Source organism: Lemur catta, chromosome 8 (genome assembly GCF_020740605.2).
Source record: "Lemur catta isolate mLemCat1 chromosome 8, mLemCat1.pri, whole genome shotgun sequence".
NCBI classification, from domain to species: domain Eukaryota; kingdom Metazoa; phylum Chordata; class Mammalia; order Primates; family Lemuridae; genus Lemur; species Lemur catta.
Genome location: NC_059135.1, coordinates 23,984,187 through 24,003,908, shown reverse-complemented (window position 1 = coordinate 24,003,908; position 19,722 = coordinate 23,984,187). Strand labels below are relative to the sequence as shown.

Genomic DNA, 19,722 nt, shown 5'->3' with positions numbered 1-19,722 from the left:
CCTTGGGGTGTAGGGTGTGGGGTGTGTCTTTGTTAATGTCTTGCTGTCCCTCCTCAACTCTACCCCTCACTCCTCTGGTCTGAAGTCACCATCTAATTAGACATCTCCAATTTACCCCACCTCCAGCCCCAACTGAGTTCCATTCTACTCAAGCTTTCCAAATCTACCTTTCAAAATAAAGCACAATGGGAGACAGACACCCCAATTTGACTTCTCTGCCCAGGTTATGACCTTCTGGAATGACTGGAGATTTTACAGTGGGAATGTTAAAGACCTGGTTGTCCTCTCAGTGTGGCCAGAAAAACACGTGGTCCAAATTACCACCAGTTCTTTTATGCAAAGTGCCCTATCCTTACCCACTAAAGATTGCTCTCGATAAATCTAGTTTTTCACCCGCTGGTGGTTTTACTTCCATCTCTTTTCCTGACCCAGTGACTCTAGACACATTTGGCAGTGGGACACTCTTACCCATTTCTGGATTGCGTCTGAACAGTACACAAATGTATCACAGTTTGTGAATGAGCATTGCTGAGAGATATAAGAGCCAAGGGAAAAACTTCCCCTTCACCCTCCAAAGGTTGGCTGAAAATCACTGACAAAAGGCAGATTAATAGGAGAAAAGGTTGGTACCAATATCAAAAATTAAAAAAAAAAGAAAAGGCATACAAAATTTATTTGATCATGTTTTATGTGACACAATAGTGTTCAGAATGAAGACCCAAAGATACAGGGAAAATTGTCCATTTTTATACTGTGAACTAAAATAAAATTTTAAGGCTCACTCCCCCCAACGGCTGACTAAATGGATATGGCCAAAGGAATATCCTAAAACTAAATTGCCTGCCAGGAGGAAGTCAGACATGCCTCTCTCCCTTCTTGGGGACATCCTTTGTAACCCAACAACAGGCCTAAGGGTATGCAAGACAAACCTACAGGTCCTCAATTTACACAACAAATATATGTCCCAGGTGGCTTATCTCTGATAAACAGCAACTATGTTAAAACATTCCAAGCCTTTAAACAAAGCTTCATGTCTTTAACCAATTACAAGCCAAATTATCTTTAAACCCACCTATAACCTGTAAGCCCCCAGCTTCGAGATGGCCCACCTTTTCTGGCCAAACCAATGTATGCCTCCCACGTATTGATTTATGACTTTGCCTATAATCCTTGTCTCCCTGAATGTATAAAACCAAACTGTAACCCAGCCACAGCGAGTTCACTTGCTCAAGGCCTCTTGGGCGTGGCTCTGGGGCATGGGCCTCAGATTTGGCTCACAGTAAATCTCTTTAAAATTATTTCACGGTTTGGTTTTTTTTCGGTTGACACCTATAATCAAACAAAGTAGAGCAGATAATGTCTTTATGGCTAGTTTTTACACGGTGGTGGGGGGGGTGGAGGGCAGAAGTTAGAGTAACATTTTTAGATTTTATGGCTGGGTTTGGGGTAAAGGGGCTCTGGTTTCAAAGACCCGCCTAAGGGAAGATGGATTCTAATTCCCTTGATTAGCCTTAGGAAGAATGAGAGGGACAAGAGGGCAGAAGGTTACAGTAAAACATTTGTTTCTGAGGCCTTCATTTTCTGAGCCATAACAGAAGGAAAAACAAAAAGGAGGGTAATAATGGTCACCACATTTTGTACTGAGCACCAGGCATCCTGCTGGGAGATTAGCTGGATTCGCTCATTTAATCCTCACAACCACCTAGGGCTGGGCACTGTCTTTACAGATGAGAAAACGAAGCAAGAAGTGACTTGCCAGGTCACCCAGCTGGTATCTATCTGGCAGAGCCAGGATTACTCTAACTCTCAGGACTTGTTCTAAGAAAGAGAAGTAAGAGGGAGGAAGGCTTTTGTTGTTTTAAAGGGCAAGCACAGGAGCTGGAGAGGAAAGGAAAGGAACGCATATGCACGCGACGGAGAAACTAAAAGTAAAGTGCGGTCAAGAGCCAAGGAGAGAGAACTGCACGGGAAGGAAAACGAAAAAAGCTGAAGAAAACTCCTTGACCAGGGCGACAACCGGAACACCCAACAACGCAGAAAAAGGTTGGAGCGGGAAGAAAGAATTCCTATGCCAGTCCCCGCCCCTCGGCCATCGGCTGGTAGCCCCTCCCCCGAGGGGGAGGCGGGACATCCTCGTCACGGGGGCGCTGCTTCCGGCAGAGTCCGGAAACCTGTATGGGAAGGGGCGGGGCCAAAACTGCGCGCCCAATCGGGGCGACGCCTTCGTCTTACCCGGGGACTCGTGGGGTAACCTGCTCTTAGGAACCAGCACTATGGCGTCGGGCTGCAAGATTGGCCCGTCCATCCTCAACAGCGACCTGGCCAATCTAGGGGCCGAGTGCCTCCGGATGCTAGACTCTGGGGCGGATTATCTGCACCTGGATGTAATGGACGGGTAACTCCTCGGGGCTCGGGTCGGATTTGCTGCGCGGGGGCAGGATGGGTGCACCTTTATTGAGTGCTTGTTGGATGCACGGCGTCCTTGTACCACCGAGCGCCTCACTCTGAACGCGATACTGAGAAGTTTACTGGGGTGGAAGCCTTGGAGGCCCTGGCAGGAGCGGCCCTGGCAGGAGCGGACCTGACGCGGCATCCTGGGCTGCGGCCGGGTCCCAAATCTCAACTCCTCCCCTCCCCCCACATAACGTGTGGTCTTTAGCGCTTAGGACCCGGAAGCGACCTTAAATCCCCAGGACATTTCTTTCATTTTCAGTTGGAGAAACTGAGGCTCAAGGTGATAAGCATGAGCTTCCCAAGCTTACATAGCTAGTTAGTGGCAAAGCTGGGGAGACTGACTTGTGTAACGATTAAGAGCTTGCCACATGGAGTCAGATTGCCCGAGTTATGCCATTTGCTGATTACCTTGGTCAAGCTACTTAATCTCATTGAGCTTCAGTTTCGTTAATTGAAAAATGGGACTACTAATAGAATCTACCGCTTAGGCATCTTTGGAAGGTGAAATGAGCAAGTACACATTCACAGTGCCTGACATATAGTAAATTCTCTGTAATTGTATCATTATTGGAATTATGATTTTCCTGTCTATTCTCTCTTCAGGCACCCTGCTCTTCAGGGAGGTCAGTGTTTTTGTAAGTAATTTTTAAGCACTGTAGTTATAGCACATAATGTTTGGAATTAGGATACTAGTTTGTGAAGTTGGTTATAAAATAAGGAAGCAAACCTAGAGAAAACGTTAAGACTCCCTCAACATTACACAAGATTGTGACAGACTTGCAGCTTGGCTGTTGGGTTTGCCAAATAGCTCTTTGAGCCCTACTGTTAACGGGGCATAAAATCATAAATGCCATTACCTTGGGTGGAGATAGAAAAATAAATTTATTGCAAATAGATAAAAACTGTGCCCTCATCAAATTTGCAAATTGGCATATACAAACAAAAGATGATTAGTTACTTCCTTTTTAATGTCACTCTCACTTCTCTATAAGAGTTTTGTCTTCCTTTGTTCTGTGTGGTTAAATCTGTTTTTTTCTTTTGTTTTTCCACCCAGTTACCTTACCAGTCTGCACAACTGATAATGACAAAACCTTGACCTTAGAGTACTAAGAATAATAGGCTAAATGTGTAAGAAGTTTAGTAAACACTGCCTCTCACAAAAGCTTGATTTTTAGCTTGCCTTTATGTATAGTTCTATTTATGTACTTTATTTTTGACAGCTTTGCTTGAAAGCCATAAATTGTCACAGGTAATAAACTGAATGTGTAACTTAGAGATGGGTAGTTATATTTTTGTGCCTGAGAAAACACCTAGTCTCAGAAGGGAGGATAAAATATACCTACATGTATATTTCTGAGTCTGTTTGACGCAGAAAGCGGTTTGGTTTTAAATAAGTCATGTGTGAGTAAGTGAATGAATGGGCAAACAATTTGTTTCAGTTCACCAATCAAGAATATTAATGATAATAATAGTAGCAATATTTATGGGCACTTGACTGTATCTGTTCTGATGCTTTTTAAAAGCAAATTAACTCATACAACCTTATTAGCTTGGTGCTGTTACTACCACTAGCATTTGACAGTGAGGAATGAGGCTCACAGAGGTTGTTCCACCAGAAGAAGCAGAGCTTGGCTGAGCTGGCAGCAGTGTCCCAAGCAGTGTGCTGCAATGTCTCCTAGGCTAGGTGTATGAAAACAGGGGTTGTGGAGCCCTGTCCAAAGGTGGTTAACTACAACATACTTTCCCTCCCAGTATTGCCTCCATGTTTCTCTTTCTCTTTTTTGTTTGTTTGTTTTGGAGACAGAGTCTCACTATATCGCCCCGGCTAGAATGCAGTGGCATCATCGTAGCTCACTGCAACCTCAAATTCCTGGGCTCAAGCGATCCTCCTGCCTCAGCCTCCTTGAGTAGCTGGGACTACAGGCACACACCATGCCACCTGGCTAATTTTTTCTATTTCTTAGTAGGGATGGAGTCTCACACTTGCTCAGGCTGGTCTCAAACTCTTGAGCTCAAGCCATCCTTCCTCCTCCACCTCCCAGAGTGCTAGAATTACAGGTGAGCCAGCACACCTGGCCAATGTTTCTCTTTTTTTCTGGCCCCTTTTAAAAATCCCATCCAGCGTTAGTTACACTATGGATGCGCTTGTTTTCTAGTCTCTCCTTCCCTTGCCCAAGCCCCCAATTTCTCTACTGATGGAAACGAAAGTTCTTCATTTAGAAAGTCAGAAACTAGTTTTGGGAGCACTGGAAGGTGGGGGCACTAGTATGGTTGGGTATGTGGAATAAAGGACAAATTGATTCTCAGTGGGGGAAAAAAAATCTGGAAAACACATAAATGCATCATTATAGGGCAGTGTTGATCCTAAGCAAGGGAACAGAGCAAATAAGCTATTTCTAACTTAGTTACCAGAAATTAAAATTGGGGAGGTTTCACATTAATACTGGATATTTGACTTTTGGAAAAAAATCCAAAGATTTGCCAACACTGGACCCTCAGTCTCATAAGGCTACGTGGGCTGGAGCTGAATGAGGCAGCCCTGCCTTTAGCCAGGTCAAGTGTCTTTCATGTGGCCCTTTCCCTACCTGCTTTGTTGTGCTCCTTGATGTTATCTGCTGACTCCGTTGGTGTTTGAGTTTGTGGTTCCTGATTCATAGGAAGCTTGTCTTCTAAATATAGTCTTGTACATTTTATATGAACCTTGATCCTCCTCTTACCATCTCTGGCTTGTTGGGAGATAGGGTGAAGGTTTGAACTGTCTGCAATAGGTTGCATTACAATTGTATAATTAAAGCTTAGGATTGATGATGGAACATGACGAGAGATAAAAGAATTGTATTCCTGTATTACAATTATAGTTTAATTCTAGGAAGTCCCTGGGATAAAGAGATACTCTTTAATTGCATTTTATTTCTTGTATTCTTAGCTCTAGAAAGTACCTTTAAGGAAAGAAAGGCAGAATAATACGATGATGAAGCAGACTTTGATGAAATGTCTCTTCATTAGAGTGAAATAATTTTGTGATTTTTCAAGCTGGTGTGTTTAGAACTCCCTGAGGCATTTGTTAAAATTCAGATGCCCAGGGCCTCTGAAGTCCATGGGCTTGAAGTAGAGCCTGTAAATCTATTTGTAGCAAGTGCCTCCATGATTACTGTTGTCAGCCAAATTCAGGACACCCTGCCTTAATGTTTGCGTTTGTAGCACTTGTTTCTTATTGCTTAGCACTTGTTTCTTATTGCTTAGCCGTAAGCCTTTCATTTCTTCTCGGAATATTGGCACATTTTTGTTCTTCCACTGTACTTGGTGAACTTATTGCATTGCATTGATTTTCAGTAGCACAGATTAGTCACGTAGTTTTATATGTTATGCTTATGTTTTCCGATAAAGTAAACATGTATTTCTTTGATTCTCTTATTTCTTCAGGGTGTGGTTATTATATTTTTCTTGTAAAATTGCAATTGGCCTTACTGCCTGCTTATCTGACCCTGTTTCAAGTTTTAAATAAACATCTTATCCATAACCATGACAGTGATTGCTCAGGCAAATGGTAATTTCCTAAGTACTAGAAATCCAGTCTCCAAGGACCAAGATGTTACTGAGTGAAAGTGTCTGTACCCATGCACCTTACTTGTCCCTCTTAGATGGGTCCTGAATCCTCAACTCTGTTTTAAGTTTCTTCTCCCCTAGAATTTATTTTTTCTGTTGTTGTCATTGTAGGGGCAGATGAGTGTAGTAGTTAAGAACCTGGACTTTAGCCATATTGCCTGCATGGAACTTCTGCCTCCAGCCCTTAATGGTTGTGTGAACTTGGGCCTCTTTTCCTCACTTATAAAATACCAGTAATAGTACCTACCTCATAGGGTTGTTGTGAGGTTTTAATGATTTAATGTATAGAAAGTGTTTAGAACTGTGCTTGGCCCACATATAAGTTGTTTTTTATTAACACTCATTCTGCCTGTCATCTAAACTTAAAACCTTAACCATGGTCTATTTTAACTCCCCCACCTCCAAACACATACCCAATCATTTAACAAATCTAATTATTAGGTCATTAAATATGAAATGTCCGATTTTGAATCAAAAGTGTAGTTTATTATATCTCAGATGAGAAGCAGTACAATTAAAGTTTGTGCCTAAACTATTGGCACAGTTTTGCCATCTTAACAGTAGCTTGTCTATGCCAGCAGCAAAGAAGCCTGGAGAGCGAATGGTGATGAAATTATGAAAGACGTTTTCAACAGCTTGTTGAGAATTGAATATTTTTCCTTGCAATAATTGGTCCAAAACCTGGATGTGGTGGCAGTCAGTAGGTGCAAGGTTTGGTGAATATGGTGGATAACAGTTTCCAAGTCCAGACTCTCTAGTTTGAGCAGTGTTGTTTTCTGCGACACATGGTCTTGCAAGAAGATTGGCCTGTCTCTGTTGACCAATCTGAGCTTCTTAATCACAAGCATCCTCATCATTTTGTCTAATTGGTTGCAGTAGACATCCGCTGTAATTGACCAGATTTCGTGAAGCTGTAGTGGATAATACCAGTGCTGGACCACCAAATAGACACTATTAGATTTTTTTGATGAATATTGGGTTTTGGACTGTGTTTGAGCACTTCATCTTTATCCAACCATTGTGCCGAATGCTTGGGATTGTCATAAAGAATCCATTTTTCATCACACGTCACAATACAGTGTAGAAATAGTTTGCCTTTATGTTGTGGTAGCAAAGAAAGAGGCAAGCTTCGAGATGAATTCTCTTCTGACACTCATTTAATTCATGTAGAACCCATCTATCCAGCTTCTTTAACTTGCCCATTTGTTTCAAATGGTCCAGTATTGTTGCAATAGTAATGTCAAACCTTGCTAATTCACACGTAGGTTATGATGGATTCACTTCCACTACAGCTTTCAGCTCATCATTATCCACCTTGGTGTCAGGTTGCCCACGTGGCTCATTTTCAAGACTAAAATCACTTAAACCATGAAGGTACTATGTGTTCGTTCATCAGCCACATCCTTCCCAAACACTTCTTTGATATTTTGAGCTGTCTGCGCTGCCCTGGTTCTGGGATGGAACTCATATTCAAAAATAACACGAATTTTTGACTCATGCATACATGGTTTTACAAAAATTGCTCCAAAATTTTTTTTGAAAGATAATTATAAGCTAAAAGCATGCAAAAGACTGAGGGTATACCTTCACAAGAAGTGTCAAAGTGAAACGTCAGAGATGTGAACTGTTTAGGAACTAATCTGACATTTCATACTTAATAGCGTAATAGTTTTGCGTGTCCTTGTCATTCTTATTGTTCTTTGCTACTTACCAACACTTATTACCTTTTTCTAATTCATTGCCCACTCTTTATTTACTATTTGCTTCTTGCTTTAAAAATCTTACCTCATATTTACAACAGAGTAAAGTCCAAACAGCTGAGCTTGGCATTTGACAGCTTTAATGTGATACAACCTACCTCCTGTCTTTTTCACACTAGTCAAGCTGATCAATACCACTCCCCTCTTCTTTGAACATGCTTGTTTCTGCCTTTGCTTCATTTTCAGTCTCGTTTCTTTTCCTGTCTTTACAGATCCTATTTGTTTTGTTAATCTTCTGATCTTCTTTTAGTGTTTGGTATGTTTTATCTACAATCACATATTGAGTACCTGTTACTGCTTAGCTTTTCTTGTAATCCTCATTTGGGGTAATATCTACTAGTTTAACAAAGCCTGGATTGCAGTAGTTTAACATTATGTCTGATTCATTTAATGGTTTAGTGTGAGTGTCCTTCCGTCCTGTGTCCCTGCCATTCCTTAAGGGCTTTATTGGCAGAAGGATAAAGGGAGAGTAGGAAAGTAATACCACTTAGCCTCTGCAATGACACACGTCACTTACACTGACAGTCCAGTGAGAGAACTAGTCACATGGGCTGCCTGGTTGTAAAGGGAGCTGGGAAATGTTCTTGACTGAGTTGGCTTCCTGTTGACGACTATTCTATAGCAGTAGGGTCATAAATTCTGGTGAGTCACTGGCCATCTCTGCCATCTCTTGCCAATGAAATTGTAAACACTCCTAGGTTACATGGGAACTCTAGCATATTTTTTTATAGAACAGTACTCTGAGTCACCGCAGTGGTACTTGCATATAGGAGGTTTTGCTAAATAATTTAAGTGATCTAGTTACAGAACAAAAAGGTTAACTGGAATAGGTTAAAGGTTAAGTACTTCGAGTCTGATATTAAACAGACTTAATTGGAATCCTACCTACACAACTGGGTGACTTATGATGTTATCTATCCTGTGTTCTATTTCAAATGGGGCTAATAACAGTACCTACTACATGAGGCTGTTGTGAAGGTGAATGCTTGGCATGTAGTAAACCCTCAGTAAAAGGCAGTTATTATTAATAAACACATCAAGTTTCTTTACTGGTGATCTTTAAGAAAGTTTAAGTAAACTGTCATGTAGTGCCTTCTGATAGAAGTGGATTGGAACTATCTAACAGCCTTCCTGTGACGGGCTAGGATTCAGGATACCTGTATCAGAGTCCAACACTTACTATTGTATGACTCAGGCAAGTCATAAAACCTGTGGGTTTTTGATTTTGTCATCTTTTTATTTTTAAAAATAAGTCATAAGTTATAAATTATACACTCAAATCATTAGAAGATATGTATGACATTATGACATGTTGAAATATCAGGGAGATACTATTTAATAAAACTGAAATTATCCAGGTGTTTCCATTGTCAGTGTTGTTTAATACTGATGATAAGTATTAATTTGAAAAATATTGCAATCCCAGACGATCCCCTCAACCCCCATCAGAATTCATATTGAGAGTAATACAGACACTGAAGTGAAAACATTTTCAGAGTAAGATTTTGTTTGTCTTGTAGGCATTTTGTTCCCAACATCACCTTTGGTCACCCTGTGGTAGAAAGCCTCCGAAAGCAGCTAGGCCAGGATCCTTTCTTTGGTAAGTGGGTGTTACGCCATCTGAAGCTGGATGTGTTGCTCAAGTAAAGGAAAAATGGATGGTTGATTTCTTAACTACTTCCAAGTCCATCAGCTACACCTTCCCCCGGCTCCTGGCGGCTTCACTGGCCTGATTCCAGTAAGCAAGCCAACCCAAACGTTTTCTTGCCCCAGGGCCGTGGAACTTCCTATTTTCTGCCTGGAAAGCTATTAGCTTGGCTGCCTTCCTCATCTTTGGGCCTCAGGTCATTTCTGCAGGCTTTTCTGAGTACCCTATCCTAAATTAACCTTTATCCAATTATCTTACCACTTTGTTGATTTTTTTCCCTTAGAATTTCCTTCGGTCGAGATTACCTTTGTCAGACTACATACTCTATGAGGGCAGGGATTGAGTATACCTTGTTTGCTGTGGTTTTCCTAGAGCTAAGTATAGCCGCATGATTGAGGCTCATTGTAATTATTAAATGAGTTTATGAATCAGTTCATTGGCTTATGGTCTAGAAGCCATTTATTTCATGCAAATTGGAGCTTTCTACAAGTGGGGCCTAAATATTATCTATTCCAATATCATAGGACAATGCGAATTAGGATTTTTAAGATTATGTAGGTTGGGCATGATGGCTCAGGCCTATAATCCCAGCACTTTGGGAGACTGAGGTGGGGTATTGCTTGAGGCCAACCTGAGCAACGTAGTGAGATCCTGTCTCTAAAAAAGAAATTCTGTAGCGTAAGCCTGTAGTCCCAGCTACCTGGGAGGCTGAGATGGAAGAATCACTTGAGCCCATAAGTTTGAGGTTGCTGTGAGCTATGATGACATCAGTGCACTCTAGCCTGGTCACCAGAGGGACACCCTGTCTCAAAAAAAAAAAAAAAAAAGAAAGAAAGAAAGGATTACATGGTGACCTGGTAGTCACTTTACATGGAACATAGATTCAGTCCTCATGTTTTTATTGTGTTATACTAAGTTAGCAATGCCTCACTTGCCAAATGTTGTATATATCAGAAATTTTACAAGTTCTTATAAATAGTGTTTTTATGTAGCCATTGGAATTTAGTAGAACTTAGGTTTTTTTTTTAATCAGTACATTGTGGACCAATTTTATAAAGGATTCTAACTGTGCTGTTCAGTGTTCCACATGTAGCTATTTAAATTTAAATTAAGTAAAATTCAGTTTCTCGTTCATATTCCCCACATAGCAAATTTTCAGTAGCCACATGTGGCTAGTAACCACATGTTGTACAGTGCTGCTGTGGAACATTTCTGTCATCACAGAAAGTTCTGTTGTATAGAGCCTCTTTGTAGGATCCATCTACTTTGAGTGCACCAAAGAAAATGTGCATTACTGCCTCATTTATGTGGCATGAGGAAACAGTGTTCCACCAACATGTTCACCATCTTGAAATTTCCAGTAGTGGAATATAATTCTCTGATTATCTAAAGTCTTTTTTTTTTTAACTACATTTTGGATGTAGTTAAATTTATGTGACTTTTCCAAAATAAGTTTCTTATCCTTTAATCAGCTTATACCAGATACTGTGACTTTTTCTGTGAATTAAAGTTCATTTCATGACTATGAGAGGTGGATGAAATAAATACCATTGTTTGCTTCTACTCTATAGTGCCACAGAGTCCTCTGCTTCTGGCTTTCTTGTGTGAATTTAATTTTTTTTCATTTTTTAGTTTTTCCTTTTTTCTCCCTTTTATTTGGGTTCCTATTGTCACATCTCTGTCTGTGCCTTTCCTTTTACCAATCCTGCTGCCACCACCACACAATTTGTTTTTTCTTCCTGTTTTTAGTTTGCTGTTTGCTGATAAACTTGCTAATTAATCTTTCTAGAATTTGCTCTTAAAGATGAATGAATTCCATATGCATTAATATTTAGGTTTTATGACCTTTGTTTTTTATATTAAGAAGTGTTTGTTTAATTCTTGGATCTTGGTTGTTGGATAAATGATGCATGAATATGTACTAGTAACTAGATCACATGTTTTATGTATAACTGCTAAAATTTTTAACTGTTCAGTTTTAGTATTGAGTAGAAATAACCACCTAAGAAATAAAGTGATAGGAAAAAATCTATTCTTGTTATTCTCTAAATCAGTGGTCCTCAGGTATGGTATAAGGACCCATGGAAATCCTTAAGACCCTTTCAGATCATGCATGAGGATATCAAAACTATTTTTGTAATGCTAAGGTATTATTTGCCACTATTTGTGCTGATGATGCAAAAGCAGTGGTGAGTTAGTTTGCTGGTACCTTAAGGCAAATCAAGGCAGTGGTATTGAACTATACCAGTGATCATATTCTTTATCACCATGTGCTTGCAGTAAATGTCCTTGATGAAGCAGTACAAATTATTTCAATAAATCTTCGTCCTTGAATACATGTCTTTTTAATATTTTGTGTGACAAAGTAGGAAGTACATATCAAGCGCTTCTGCATATTGGAACGTGATGGTTTTCTCAAGGAAAACCACTTGCACCATAGTTTGAGTTATGATCTGAACTAGCTGCTTTTTTCATGAACACTGTTTTTTTGTGGGCTTTTTTTTTTTTTTTTTTTTTTTTTTTTGAGACAAAGTCTCACTCTGTTGCCTGGGCTAGAGCGCCATGGGGTCAGCCTAGCTCACAGTAACCTCAAACTCCTGGGCTTAAGCGATCCTCCTGCCTCAGCCTCCTGAGTAGCTGGGACTACAGGCATGCGCCACCATGCCCAGCTAATTTTTTTTCTATATATATTTTTAGCTGTCCAAATCGTTTCTTTCTATTTTTAGTAGAGACAGGGTCTCGCTCTTGCTCAGGCTGGTCTTGAACTCCTGACCTCGAGCGATCCTCCCGCTTCGGCCTCCCAGAGTGCTAGGATTACAGACATGAGCCACCGTGCCCAGCCATGAACACTGTTTTACATGAAAGAACAACTGGCAGATGAACTGTGGTTTTCAGATTTGGCTATTTTACCAAAATTTTCTTTAAAATAAACTGAGACTGTCACTTCAAGTCAGTTTTCGTTGTCACTGATAGTTAGAGCTTGCAAGGGAAAATTAGAATTTTGGAAAACTTGTATCTTACCACTGTGAGCTTGACAGCTTCGCAATACTTAACAGATTTTCCAGTGAGATCCATAGTGATTTTAACAAATGTAATTTTTGGGTAATATGGAATGAAATCTGTCGCTATTTAGAAGATCTGTGTAACTCAGTGAACCAGTACTTAAAAGATCCATTCAAAGTGTAAGATAAAACAGCAGGTTTTAATGTAGCAAAGTACGAGAAGTTCACTGATAGGGTTTACCAGATTGCACATTGCAGGTAACTTTTATAAAAACTACCACTTACTGAGTTTTGGTATAGAATCAGGGTGATATCCACACTTATCTGAAAAGGCTGTTAATATACTGCTCTCTTTTTCAAGCACTTTCTTCTCCCTTTTCTTAATGAAAAGAATATGCAAACAGTCCCCAACTTGATGATTTGACTTAAAATTTTTCGACTTTATGATGGTGTGAAAGTGATACTTATTCAGGAGGAACCATATTTCCAAAGCTATACAACCATTCCGTTTTTCACTTTCAGTACAGTATTCAGTAAATTACATGAGATATTCAACATCATATTATAAAATAGGCTTTGTGTTAGATGATTTTGCCCAACTATAGGCTAATGTAAGTGTTCTGAGTACATTTAAGGTAGGCTAGGCTAAGCTGTGGTGTTCTTCTGTAGGTTAGGTGTATTAAATGCATTTCGATTTACAATATTTTTAATTTGCAATGGATTTTACTGAGATGTAACCCCACTTTAAGTCGTGGAGCAGGTATATTGCAACAGATTGGATGCAAAACAGATAGAAGAATATAGATGTTTTCTGTTAAGCCAGACATTCAAGATGTGCAAAGATGTAAAACAATGCCACTCTTAATTTACATGGAATAGATTCATTATTATTATTTTTAAATGAGTTAAGTAGATACTTTAAAATGTCTTACTTTGACTTTCTAATGCATTAAATATCTGTAAATATAACCTACATCAACAAAAGTGTCTTGGGATCTTCAATAATTTTTAAGAGTGTAAAGGGAGTGTAATATTAGAATGTTTGAGAACTGCTGATCTTACGTTAAGTGTAGGCAGAATTGCTGAGATGTTTACTCCCTGAACATTGTGGAGATTCTCTAGTGAGGGTTGCTAGCGGTTCTGTGTGCTAAAGAGTGAGTGAGGATGACCTAGCAGTCTGATAACTTAAGGAATGAATGAACTAGATATTTTAAACCAGATTCAATTTTCCTTATTTAAAATACAAAGGAAGAAATACCAGATTGAATATATTTTTTTAAGAATAAGGCCGGGCGCGGTGGCTCACGCCTGTAATCCTAGCACTCTGGGAGGCTGAGGCGGGTGGATCGCTCGAGGTCGGGAGTTTGAGACCAGCCTGAGCAAGAGCGAGACCCCGTCTCTACTAAAAAAATAGAAACAAATTAGCTAGCCAGCTAACATATATATAGAAAAAGTTAGCCGGGCATGGTGGTGCATGCCTGTAGTCCCAGCTACTCGGGAGGCTGAGGCAGTAGGATCGCTTAAGCCCAGGAGTCTGAGGTTGCTGTGAGCTAGGCTGACGCCACGGCACTCACTCCAGCCCGGGCAACAGAGTGACACTCTGTCTCAAAAAAAAAAAAAAAAAAAAAAAAAGAATAAAGTTTTACCTATTAAAATATGTTCTAATTTAATTACTTTTACTGGTTTAAAATAGGAGCTTTAATCATGACTTTATTAGTCATACTTTATATGTTCTTTTACCAACATTTTTTTCAGAGCTTTATTGCATTTTATGATCTTTGAGTTCTGGAATATTAGAATTTTTTTCTTAAATATAGCTTAGCTATGTCAAAATGTGCTTCCTCTACCCAAATAAAAAGCTCAAAAACTCTTCTCATACCATCTGTTGAGCACAGGATTGTTCACAGGGTTGTGTCTTGGTTTAGCCTTTTTAAGCTTCCTTTTCTTTCTCATGAAATGCTATGATGTTCTAAGTCGAGATCTTTAAGAAGGCCTTTCCCGTTTTCCCCTTGTGTGTTTATATGAATCAAGCTTTAGAATTAAAATGTCAGGCTTCCAGTCAACACATCCTTCCCCCTAAATCTGTTCTTCCTCCTGCAGTCTTCTACCTCTCAGTTAATGACAGTTCTGTCCTTCTATTAATAGTTGATTAGGCCACCATCCTGACTTTCCTCTTAGCCTCTACATCCAATCCATCAGCTACCTTGTTGGCTCTAATTTCAGAATATATCCATCCTCAGCTGCTGCCATCATTTCTCCCCTGGGTTATTGCCATAGTAGCCTCCTTAGTCAGATCTTGTCACTTCTCCACTCAAAATCCTGCGGTGTTTTTCCCATCTCGTTTGGAATAAAACCCGATGGCCCGCAGAACTCTGCTTTTTCTCCTCACCACACGCCTCTCTGACCTGACGGTTGCATCCCCTGCCCTAGCCACACTGACCTTATGAACTGTCAGCCTGGTGTGTATTTTATTTATTTTGTTTATAGTTTGTCTTTCTCACTAAGAATATAATTCCTGTGACAATAGAGACTTTTGCCTATGTTTGCCTATAATAGTTCATGGTGTAGTAATTGCTCAATAACTGTTGTTTGAAAGAATCATTGGATTTAACTTTCTTAGAGGAAATGAGGCTGCACAGATAATATAACTTCTTTAACTTTTTTGGAGTGGCATTTCTGGGACCTGGACCTGGGTTTCTTGATTTCTGATCATTAACTTTTCATATATAGCACCATATGCTTTTTGTGGAAAAATGTTTTTTCATAAATGAATTTAACCACAACTTTGTCTTTAGGATAAAGGGAAACTGTACTAAAGCATTAACTATTTAAATAACAATTTTTGCGAAACCAGAAGAGTTTATGTCCGAAATGGCAAAAACTACAGGCTGGCTTCAATAATATGAGCCAGGTATTTTCCATTCAGTAATATTTAGATGTGTCTTTTCTTTCTAGACATGCACATGATGGTGTCTAGGCCGGAACAGTGGGTAAAGCCAATGGCTGTAGCAGGAGCCAATCAGTACACCTTTCATCTCGAGGCGACTGAGAACCCGGGGGCTTTAATTAAAGACATTCGGGAGAATGGGATGAAGGTAAGAAATCAGTGATGACAGTAATGTTTTACACCATTCACTCTCATACTTTGGAAAATAGGAAATGATAGCTGTAGAAGACCTGACTTAAGCAGCCATTCTTCAGCAGTATGACTTGTTTGTCAGATGGATAGGATTTATATATTTCACTGTTTTCTGAAAGTTACTGCCTTTAGGAAACATTTACATTTAATAGGCTTGTTCACTTTTTTTTTAGACTGAGGTAGTAGTCTGAATAATTTATATACTCCTTTTATTATTCCACTTTGTAAGAATAGCTATTTCTACTGAGCCTGCTATGCCACAATAATATAATACAGAAATAACTGTTAATGTGATGTAACAAATATATCTCTGTTGCAGGTTGGCCTTGCCATCAAACCAGGGACTACAGTTGAATATTTGGCACCATGGGCTAATCAAATAGATATGGCCTTGGTTATGACTGTGGAACCTGGGTTCGGCGGGCAGAAATTCATGGAAGATATGATGCCAAAGGTAAAAGAAGTATTTGATTCTAGAGTGAACCTTTTACTGTATGTGTTCATTCCCTAAGAATGTACTGAAAGGCTTGTATGTTAGACATGTCCTGTTCTGGAGGTGAGGAGATAAGGATGTCTGCAGATCATTCTAATACAGTATGATAAGTGCTGTAGTAGATTGAGCTTTGGAATTCAGAAAAGGTATTAAATGTTTATCTTGAAATTTTCTTTCAAAACCATTATGTCTATAACCTTTAGATCTCTTGGAAGTTTTCATTGACTATTGAGGGTTTGTCTTTGTCTTGTTTCCACGACATATAGTCTCTGCAGTGACATGACAAATTGAAAGCCAGAGTGTTCCCCAATAATATTTTGTATTGATACAGTTACTAAGTGAGACATTTGGAGTTTTAATGGCTAATATTGGCTGTTTGACTTTATTTATTTGGTTGTTTTTTCCCCCACATATCTACTTTAGGAGTAACTTATTTCCTCATGTATATCTAGGTTCACTGGTTGAGGACCCAGTTCCCATCTTTGGATATAGAGGTCGATGGTGGAGTAGGTCCTGACACTATCCATAAGTGTGCAGAGGTGAGATTGCCCCTCAGCTGTGTCTAGACCAATTTCCTGTCAAATATAATCTCTAGGGCATTGTCTCATGGTATAAAGGGATTTCATGTGGTTCCTAAATTGACTTTTTTTCTTGGAAAAGTATTTTTTACTCACATGTAGAACTAGGAAAATAAGGAGCAGTAAGTTAATATTCTAAAATCACATAAATTGTTAAATAGTAAATCCTGGTTGTCGCAGTAATGCTGTAGAAAGTCCTTTTAAAAAAAGAATACGTTCAATGTCAGCCTGTAGGAAGTGACATCTTGGATTGAGAAATTTTTCCAAAATAGGAAAAGAAAAGGTAACTCCTTATCAAGGTGGGGTGGGGAATAAAGAAATACAGACCTAATTATTATGTTGTTCTTTAGAACCTAGTTGTATTAGTTACCTATTTGTCCCAATAAACTAAAACCATTTTTGTTGAAAATCTAGGCCTGGTATCCCTTTGGCCATATATGTAGAGGTGAGATAAGTTTTGTTTTGTTTTTTTTTCTTCCCTCAGCTAGTTGATCTTAGTCAGACCTCTGAGGACTTCCTGTAGCACCACAAGTGATTAAAGCTCACATGACCTGCTTTTATTCAGCAATGTGGTATATCTGTACTTTTGGGTTCTTGTGTAACTGCTGTACTTTTCTGCTTAATACATAACCCATCAAAAGCTTGGCAGTAGTAAATATTTATGCAGGAGGGGCTGACCAGATCAGTGAGCATTTTTCCTTTGCTGCTTATGGTTAACTGTGCTTTGCCATTATGCTATTCTTAGCTGAAGAGATGTGTTAAAGGTTAACCCTATAAAACTCATTGTTATAATTTCTACGAGGAATGTTGGAAATGTAATACTCAGTCATAGAGTGACAGTGTTTCACTGGAGAAATTTTCTAGTGCCTCCTTCTCCCCCTTCTCTCCCTTTCTGCTGGCAATGAATCACATAACAGATTAGGTTTCCATCCTTGAGTGAAATCCTAGGAAGCTCAGAACTAAATTTAGGACCCATCTTAGTAGCTTTCTTTTTTATTTCTTTGCTTCCACTTTTGAAAATACCATCTTAAATCATTTTTAAGCCACCTCAAAACCATTCTGGAATGCATTGAAGTGTAGAGACATTCCATACATTCTGACACCAAAATAAGATTACTTAAATTTAATGTTGCCATATTTTATGGGTAATTTCACATTTTAGCAATAATTGTCCTTACACACTATCTACAAATTCATATAAATAATTCAAAGATTCAAAGACGTTTTTTATGTAGCTGTGGGCCATTGGTATTTATAGCCAAAAACCTTAATGGAATTGAGGATTAAAGGGTTTTAAACTTTATCTAATTAGCAAAGATACCAGGTAGCTTATTTAGAGTTGGTTTACCAAAAAGTTCAATGATTTCTTAGACACATTAAAAAATAATTTCACATCCTCATTTGTGAACATTTTAACTTCTTTCCTTATTGAACTAGATTGCTTAACTCTGCTCATCTCAAAGTAGCTTTCATATGAATACAAGCAAGATGTTGACAGATGCAAGAGTAGAAACTCCAGTCTAGGAATTCTGTTTTAGGCTCTTCTGCGTCTTTCTTTGAGGCATAACCTAAATGTTTGCTTCTTGCAGGCAGGAGCTAACATGATTGTGTCTGGCAGTGCCATTATGAGGAGTGAAGACCCCAGATCTGTGATCAACCTGTTAAGAAATGTTTGCTCAGAAGCTGCTCAGAAACGTTCTCTTGATCGATGAAACCATAGGAGCCCAATGTTTCTGCTCATGAAATCTTTACTGGAAAACAGGAATATTGACTACCAGATCATATTGCAGTTGAGGCAGTACTGTTTTTCGAAGCAATTATTCATTCCAGTGATTAAAATCTATTGTGCAGAATGTTCTAAGAGGTTAGCAATTGGTGTGTATAACTACATTTTTAGTCATACAATTTAAAGATTAATGTAGTGAAATACTCAGTTTTTACTGGGAGACTTGATTTTTATAAAGAGTAAAAATATGGCTGTATTAAGGTTACAAATAGAAATGTGTCTTAATGCCTAAGGAGGGCATATTAGCTACTATGAAAAAAATTTTTTTTGTATTTTTAAAAATACAAAATTTTCTGTTTCTCAGCTGTTTTCCAAATGCAAAGGAAATCCTTCTGTTTTTCCTATTTCATGTCATTTGTGATTTATTTATATGCTTGATAATATGAGAAGAATGGAATCTAAAAATATAAGCTTGGGTGGGATGGCATACTATATTCTTGCATCTAAAACATTTATTTTTACCTTATACTTGATTCATAAAAAGTATAAAAACAAATTTTAGAAGCCCAGGGGTTCTAAAATACAAGCATAGAGTTTTATCAGGGTGTTTTCTTTGTTAAAGCAGGTTATTCAGTGATTCCTCATCCCTGGTTTTCTTCATCCCACCCACCATTCTTAACAACATTAAATAACACTGTTGTGTTAGCTCTAAGTAGAAAGAAGTAAAGTCTCTATTTGGAAGTAATATTGGGTTGAATTCTGACTCTTCCCCTCTCTAGCTATTTGACCTTAACAAATCACCCAGACTTTTTTGTGCTTTTCTTAACTCACTTATACATTGAATGTAATTATAACAACTCTGAGGTTGTGTTGAAGATTTTAAAAAGTAACAGCATCTATGTAAAGCTTCTAGTACAATTCCTAGAATTTAAAGGGTGCTCAATACAAAGTGGCTAGCATTACTTAAGTTTATGTTTTGTGGGCTATAAAGTTCTTTGATATTTTCTCATTAAATCTATAACTTTCTCCTATAAGTGGTAGTAAGGCAGGTATTTTTGTTTCCGTTTTGAAAATGAAGAAACTAAAGCTCAGCAATAGGATGGTAGGTACCGTGGAAAGGATCCTACTGGCATAGGATTTCTGGTCTGTACTCTTTTTATAATTAGAACCCATGGGAAGTGGGTTAGGCAAAAGAATCTTCTTTTTATTTAACATTGTCTTGTTTCCAGTCTAACTTTACCCTGTAGCAGAATCAGATGGCTGAAAATATTCTGGAACTATGGATCTTGACCCCAAGGATATATATTTTATTCCAA

General features: G+C 38.7%; 1 protein-coding gene across 4 annotated transcripts; it reads left to right on the top strand.

Annotated features, from left to right (window-relative positions):
* Positions 1-2,183: 2,183 nt before the first annotated feature.
* On the top strand, positions 2,184-18,534 carry RPE (ribulose-5-phosphate-3-epimerase). Of its 4 annotated transcripts, none has more exons than XM_045559520.1 (7): positions 2,200-2,384; positions 3,058-3,089; positions 9,341-9,420; positions 15,426-15,565; positions 15,929-16,063; positions 16,555-16,641; positions 18,270-18,534. In XM_045559520.1, the coding sequence occupies exons 1-7, from the start codon at positions 2,274-2,276 to the stop codon at positions 18,390-18,392; spliced, it is 708 nt and encodes a 235-aa protein (XP_045415476.1). In that variant the 5' UTR covers positions 2,200-2,273; the 3' UTR covers positions 18,393-18,534. The 4 variants fall into 4 exon arrangements, with proteins under 4 accessions (XP_045415477.1, XP_045415476.1, XP_045415479.1 ...); XM_045559523.1 differs by having other exon boundaries at positions 2,231-2,395; XM_045559521.1 differs by lacking the exon at positions 3,058-3,089 and having other exon boundaries at positions 2,184-2,395.
* The last annotated feature ends 1,188 nt before the right edge of the window (positions 18,535-19,722 follow it).